Source organism: Bubalus bubalis, chromosome 19, assembly GCF_019923935.1.
Source record: "Bubalus bubalis isolate 160015118507 breed Murrah chromosome 19, NDDB_SH_1, whole genome shotgun sequence".
NCBI classification, from domain to species: domain Eukaryota; kingdom Metazoa; phylum Chordata; class Mammalia; order Artiodactyla; family Bovidae; genus Bubalus; species Bubalus bubalis.
The window spans coordinates 70,930,452-70,937,939 of record NC_059175.1 but is presented as its reverse complement, the minus strand read 5'-3'; the positions used below and the strand labels follow the sequence as shown (position 1 = coordinate 70,937,939).

At 55.3% G+C, this 7,488-nt stretch overlaps 1 protein-coding gene across 1 annotated transcript in view; it reads right to left on the bottom strand.

Annotated features, from left to right (window-relative positions):
* Window positions 1-356: 356 nt before the first annotated feature.
* The window catches only part of SLC6A3 (solute carrier family 6 member 3), a 40,461-nt gene continuing 33,329 nt past the window's right edge, over window positions 357-7,488 (bottom strand). The window contains 4 exon segments of the mRNA XM_025270737.3: window positions 357-656; window positions 658-869; window positions 7,189-7,209; window positions 7,212-7,260. Of these exon segments, the coding sequence (XP_025126522.3) occupies window positions 624-656; window positions 658-869; window positions 7,189-7,209; window positions 7,212-7,260 (315 nt within the window). The 3' untranslated portion in view covers window positions 357-623.

The window sequence follows — 7,488 nt, the reverse complement described above, 5'->3', positions numbered from 1 at the left end:
GGCCCCGCCTTCCGAGCACGGGTTTGACTCCCGGGTCAACGAGGCTCTGAAAGCCATTTCCTAAGGAAACCAGAGCTGCGGCTGCTGAGACGGGCGCCTCCGAGAACCAAGATTCCGGCGGGGCCTCCCTCCTAAGGTTGGGGGGTCCAGGCTAAGCCGCAGGGGCACCCCTGCTCCTGGCAAGCTCGCCTTCTCTGTGGCTGGGGGTCCGCGGTGAGGGGACCGTGAGCTGACAGGGACCCACGTCGGGCGGGACCAGTGGCAGTCCACACAGATTTTACCCAGTTTTCCCTCAGCTACAAGGAAATAAGCAGCACTCTGTCTCCCACCCAGGCCCCCCGCCCTTGGGGGCTCGGACTGGACCCATTTGACATGGGGATGCTTTTTCACCTTTGGTGTGGCCTCCTCCATTTCACGGCTGTACAAGAAGGCCAAACACGACACTTGGCTTTTTAATAGGAGCAAAACAAAGGGTGTAGGAAGCTGTTGCGAGCGCCGGGGCTCTCGGCAGAGAACCTGTGACCTATAATTACTGTTATCTCTCCTCCACACGCGGGCCGGCGGCACGGCCCGAGCTCCAGGGGCCCTGGTGGGCCGGCGCGGGTGGAGGGCAGGCAGCGGCTCTAATACACGGAACACAGCTCAGTTGATTCTACCTGCGGGACGAGCACAGACTAGGGGAGGTACACAGCGACACGTGGATGGCGGGGTCAGCTCCCGGGGCGCAGGGGGCGCTCCCGTCCAGGGAAAGACGCGTGTGTGTCCGGCGAGGCGCGGGGCCGGGGGTGGGGGGCCCTCCTCGCCCTGGGCCTCGTGACGGCAGCTCCTCCTCCTCCTCCATCCGCCTACACCACCAGCCAGTGGCGGAGCTGAAAAGGAAGCAGGCTTTGCTGAGACACGAAGTGAGGTGCCCCTTGGATACAGGCGGCTCCCGGGCTGGGGGCCCTGCTGTAGCCGGGGGCAGGCGGGGGTGGGGACCAGTGCGGCTCCTGGGCACCACAGAGCTGATGCCCCAGTCGCTTCCTGGAGGCAAGTCATCACTTCACAAAGTCAGAGCACGGTGGCCTTGAGGGGCCAGAATGCAGCCCAGTGGCCCCCGCGGACCCGGGTGCTGTGGCCTCCGCTCTGGGCAGACACTGGATGCCGCAGGCCTGGGAGGGTCCCAGAGCGCACGCAGCCAGCCCGCCCGCAACCCGCAGTGCCCCCAGCCCCTGGTGGCCTCACTCCCGGGGCCTCTGATCCTGTCCTGGGGCAGCCCCGCGCCCCGCGGCGCCAGCTGCTTTGTGCGACCCCGCAGGTGCGGATGTGGCCTCGTTCCCGGCTTGGGGGACGGGCGAGGTGGACAGGCCCCTATTTAGCTGTCCACAGATGTCATCGCCTGTGATTACCCAGCTGTTAGCTCAGCCTGTTTCTGAGCACAAGCCATTCGATCGCACTAAATGGCAAGAACCGAGTGTTTGTAAACATTTCCAAAGCAAGATGTGCAGGGCTTGTTTTTGATACAGCCGTCCCGGGGGGTGGGGGAGAGGCGGCTGGCGGCCATCCGGGGTTGGGGGGATGGGGGGGAGGTGGCCCTCCTGGCGGGGTGGGGGGGAAGGCAGCCCCCCCAGGGGGGTGGGGGGGAGGCGGCTGTTCTGGGGGGGTGGGGGGGAGGTGGGGCGGCTCCCCTGCAGGGCTCTCCCTCGCCCTGCCCCCCGAGGACCTGCCTAGGACACACTCCACGGCCCCCAAGGGCAGCCGGAGGGCAGGGCCTGGCAGGGACGGAGCAGCAGGGGCCGGGGCCTGGGGTGGTGGCTGCGTGGTAACTTCAGGCCAGTGCTGAGGCTGGGGCGAGGGGCATACCAGGAACCCCAGCTGGGATCCAGCTCAGGCGTGAAGCGGCCCTCTGTCCCAGCCATGGACGAGCCCAAGGCAACCTTCTCGGGAGAAAGAGGAGGCCTCTCTCAGAGGTCCCACAAGGGAAGCTCAAGACATGAGCTGATGACCAGGAGACCAGAAACAGCAGTGGTCAGCAGGAACCTGAAACTCCAGTCCAGGCCCCTGGACCAAAGAGGTGGAGACCTTCAGGTTACTGAGCAGCTGTGTAAGAAATGGCTTAGAAGGGGACACGGGCCACAGAGATGCACAGTTCAAAGGTCAAAGGCTGCTTCCTGAGAAGAGGCAAACAAGGTCCCTGTCAGTGAAGGGGGCACAGGAAGGGGGTGGGTGATAGAGCTTTCATAATGAGGGGCTACGGGGGGATGGGCAGGGCAGTGCCAGAGAGACAGACAAAGAGATTTCTGGGCCAGGGACTCCCCGGCGGTCCAGCGGTTAGGACTCGGGGCTTTCACTGCTGAGAGCCTGGGTTCAGTCCCTGGTTGGGGAAGTAAGATCCCATAAGCTGCACAGTGCAGCCGAAAACAAGGAAAAACAATGATATTTCTGGTCCAGAGGGAGTAATGGGGACCTAATAGACTCTACCATTCAAAACCACTTAAAATGAACAATAAGTATATAATAATGCATTTTCAGACAGCAGGAGATTGGATGACAAAGGACAGAGACCCCGAGAGAGACCAGGAGGACAAGGCATCCAGCTGCCCCACTCGCAGCCTCCAGGGACTTTCCAGCAGCAGCGTGGGGGGCGGAGCCCAGGTCAAGTGGTGAAGCCTGGGGCTGGCGAGATGGGGTGAGCGTGGGAGAGCCCCATGGTGCGGCAATTCACAGGACGGAGCTCCAGAGGGGCGGGCGCAGCACCCAGAGCTCTGAGTATGTACATAAGGACCCAGGGTCCAGCTGAGCGGTGAGGCACAGAGAGACCCTCCCAGCAGGATTCAAGGAACATTTCCCAAACCTAGAGACTGGGAGCTGAGGCTGCCCCACAGCCAGGCAGGAGCATCTCTTGGGTCTCGGGGAGCTGACTAGAGTGTTCCCCAAGGTCTTGCTCCAGCACCAGGAGCGCGGTGAGCCCCACACCCAATGCTGCTGTGGTCCCAACTTAACAAGTCTTCACAAGCAAGTCCCCCAGAAATCAAACTGTCTGCAAGTAATTCAATGATGACCCGGAAGAGAGCTCCAGAATGCCTGCTGGTGGTTTAGGCACTAAGTCGTGTCCGACTCTTGCAACCCCAGGGACTGTAGCCCTCCAGGCTCCTCTGTCCATGGGATTCTCCAGGCAAGAATAATGGAGTGAGTCGCCATTTCTTTCTCCAGGGGATCTTCCCGACCTGGGGACTGAACCCAAGTCTCCTGCATTGTGGGCAGATTCTTTACCCACTGAGTCACAAGGTAAGCCCCCAGAATATTTAAGCTAACACAAATATATCTAGGCTTTAACATGGTAAAACTCACAATGTCTAGAATTCAGTTAAAAATGACTAGACACTCAGGCATCAGCAAAAGTCAACATCTTATGAGAAAAGTCGACTGACGCTGACCCAGAACAGAGAGAGATGTCGACACTGGCAGATGAGGGCCTTGCACAGGGATCATTACTGCCCTGCACGTGCAGACAGGTAAGCTGAGGCATGACTGACAGAACGTCCCGCGTGGACTTCTAGGGGTGAAAGCTGCAGCGTGTGCAGTGACAGATCCGCTGGGTGGCTTATCTGCAGATTAGGCTTTGCTGAGGTGAAAAATTAATGAACTAAACAAAGCAGCAGAAAGCACGCAGAATAAAACACACAGAAGAAAGAGCATTAAAGAGCCTAAACTGTGTGACCGGAACTCCTGAAGGTGATGAGGCAGGAAAAATGGAAGGAACGACAGCAAATATTTCCAAATACACTGAGAACTGTAAAGAGGCTCGGGGGACTGTGGGTATAAGAAGCATGAATCCTGGTGCATAACCACACACAGTGGAGAGGAGCTCAAGGACTCAGTGTGAAGCCCTTTCGATAAAGTTCAAAACGACGGAAACCAAACAGTCCACTTCTCAGGAATTTAGCGGTACCTACAGATGCCACAGGAGAAGGCAATGGCACCCCACTCCAGTACTCTTGCCTGGAAAACCGCATGGACGGAGGAGCCTGGTGGGCTGCTGTCCATGGGGTCGCTGGGAGTTGGACACGACTGAGCGACTTCCCTTTCACTTTTCACTTTCCTGCATTGGAGAAGGAAATGGCAACCCACTCCAGTGTTCTTGCCTGGAGGATCCCAGGGACGGGGGACCTGGCAGCTACAGCCCATAGGGTCACGAAGAGTCGGATACGATTGACGTGACTTAGCAGCAGCAGCAGCATAGATGCCACAAAACCGCGCAGCAGAGAAGGCTGCATAGATGCTGGATCGAGACGGTGCTGACTGGGGACAGGAGGAAGGTGGACGGGGAGGCGGATGTGACTGCTGTCAAGGCGGAGCTTGTACGGTCGTTCACAAGGGTGTACTTTGTCACGTGGTTAAATAAATGAGAAACAGCCACGCGTGGGCCAATGCACAACGGAGAACCCGGACACAGAGCCTGAAAAGACCCCTGACAGAGGATGAGACCCGGAGGAGCCAGGGCGACGAGCACACACAGAGCCCAGGACGGCCACAGAGGCGAGGGGCGAGGTTTAACTCTCAGCTGCACAACTCCCAGAACTCACTAAAAACAAGAATTTACAGAGCCCGGACACACAAAATATTCTGGGAGGGATAAGTAAATAAAACTACTTATAACAGTTTTCTAATAATACAAATAACAGAAGTCTGTGCTCAGACACACGGAGACTGCAGCCAGCCCCAAAGGTAAAGGAAGCTGGACGGGTCCCGGGAACATAGAGACCCCGCCCCACAGGACATGGAGACCCTGCTCACAGGAGACCCTGCCCCACAGGACCTCCCGTCCCAGCAGGACTGTGGGGCGGCAGGTGGAGAAGCCCTGTCGTCAAAATGCCGAGAGACGGTGGCAATAGAGAGCCGCGTGCCTGCAGAAACTCTGTCATAAATGAGGGCAAAGACACTCACAGACTGTACACAAAGTTGGTAGAGACCAGCACCATACTGTAAAGCGATTATGCTTCAATTAAAAATAAACAGATTAAGAAACACTCCCTTAGAGCAATGTCCGAAGGATACTTTTTGAGAGGCAAGAAAGTGATCTTTCCGGGAAAGATGCAGATGCCAAAAAGTGCAGCGACCCAGTGAACGCTGGCCGTGTGCTCGCCCAGGGGGCTTCTGGAGAAAACAGCGGTAACAACCGTGGTGACGGCGCCTACCTCGTGGGCTAAGCAGCACTGGCTAATAATAGCTCACCACTGTTCAAGAGCTGACTCACCGGAAAAGCCCCTGATGCTGGGCAAGGTTGAAGGCAAAAGGAGGAGAGGGCAGCAGAGGATGAGATGGTTGGATGGCATCACCGACTCAATGGACATGAGTTTGAGCAAGCTCCAGGGGATGGTGAAGGACAGGGAAGCCTGGCGAGCTGCAGTCCATGGGGTCACAAAGAGTCAGACACCACTTAGCGACTAAACAACAAAATTATTAATTATTAGCATCATTAATCAATAGCAGGAAAATTAAGTCCTTGTGATATTCAGGATGGGGTTCACATAAAGCTTAACTTCATACTTGAAGTTAACTTTATACTTGAAGTCCCCATATGCTTGATACAGGGACTTCCCTGGCGACCCAGTGGTTAAAAACCTGCCTTGTAATGCAAGGGACATGGTTCAATCCCTGGTCAGGGAACTGAGATCCCACAGGCTGTGGAGCAACTGACCTGGGGGCCACAACGACTGAGCCTGTGCACTCTGGAGCCCACCTGCCACAACCAGAGAGTCCGTGCTCTGCAATCAAAGATCCCAAGGACAGAGCTGTGTCAGCAACTAAAGACCACACACAGCCAAATACATATTTTAAAAACTTAAAAATACTTAAAAAATGGTCAGCATCAAAAAAACCTTAAAAGAAATACACACAGTACAATTTTAAAAACAAGAATAAAACCAATAAAGCACATAAGTTCCAAACAAACAGAAAGAGTAGAATAAGAAAACAAATCCTCCAAAATCAATCATGAAAGACAACAGAGGGGGAAAAATAAACATCGAAAAGTGGAACAGAGTTAAGAAGATCGCAGAATCAAGCCCAGCTGTGTCAGTAATCCCAACAAAGGTAAAGCAGATTAGTCTGCCTGATTGCCAGACTAAAACACTTGAGTGTATTCGAGGATTGCAAAAGGCACCTAAACTTTAGGATGGCTGCAAAGTGGGAAGTTAAAAGATGACAAAAGACGTTTCAGGTAAACTCTGAAGAGACCTCGTGCAGCTGTAGCCCTCTAGACGAAAAGGACTTTAAGAGCAAAAGCATCTCAAGGCAAGAGGACAGGCTGGGTTACGAGGAAGACTGACCATCCTGAGCTCGTATGAGTCCCAGAAAACGCGCAGGGCAGATAAAGCGGAATCCAGTAGAGCTACAGGGAAAATGGACAAATATGCTTTCACGGTAGGCTACCCCGTACACGTCTCCTGATTACTGATGGCTGAACAGAGCGGACACGGGCAAAGTTGTGGAAGATTTGAACAGCATAGTTACCAGCCTGATCTAACGGACAGAAGGAGAACTGTGTGCCAACAATTAGGGAAGACATCTCATCTAGGGATAGAAGCGACTCTTATAGAAGCTGGGTAGGTACCTGGCCACTAAGGAGCATCAACCGACTTCAAAGAATGGGTGAAAAGGCGTCTGAACACAAAGCATTAATTTAGAAATGAACAACAGAAAATAGAACAGCCCCATGTATTTAGGGATTTCAGAGTTACAAGCAACTCGTGGGTGGAAGAAGTCACAACGAAAATTAAAACACGTTTAAAACTAAATAATAAGCAAAACGCTATGTTAAAAGCTATGGAATGCAGCCACCAGGGTATTCTGTGGGCAATTCTTAGCCTTGAATGCTCATGTGAGAAAAGAAGAAAGGTTGAAAATTAACAATCCAGGGTCTAAATTAAGACGTTAGTTAAGGTGTGACAGAGTAGACCAATGAAAGTAGAAGAAATAAAGACATCAGAGCTGGAAGGAAGGAGACAGAAGGCAAAGCTCGAACGGCGTGTCCTGCACCAAGTCAGTGGCCCTTCAGTCTCCGTAGCGGAAGTTCTCTGTCCGTCAGCCCCGCCCAGCCACGCCCCTTACGAGGTGTCTGAGTCGGTGCGCACTTGCTGGGGGCTCGCCAGGCAGCGCCCGCGGCCACGGCAGCGTCCGGGGCGGGAGGGGCCCCGCGGCACTCACCGTGAACTGGCGCACCTCCCCGCTGTCCACCCGGCCGTGCTCCGTCTCGGGCGCGATGGCATAGGCCAGTTTCTAGAAGAGAAGGGGCCGCCGTGGGCACCGGCCCAGCGTGGCGGGTGGGCCCAGGGTGACCACCACACAGGTGGGGGCTGACGGCCAGGTCTCCTCCATCTCTTCTTCCAGGAATCCCAGCACCGCAATGGGAGGGGGGTTGAACCCCTGTGCTCAGGTCACAGGTCACCCCCCACTGCCCGCCTCACAGGGACTCAGCAGTGGGCCTGACTCGGAGGCCCGGAGCCA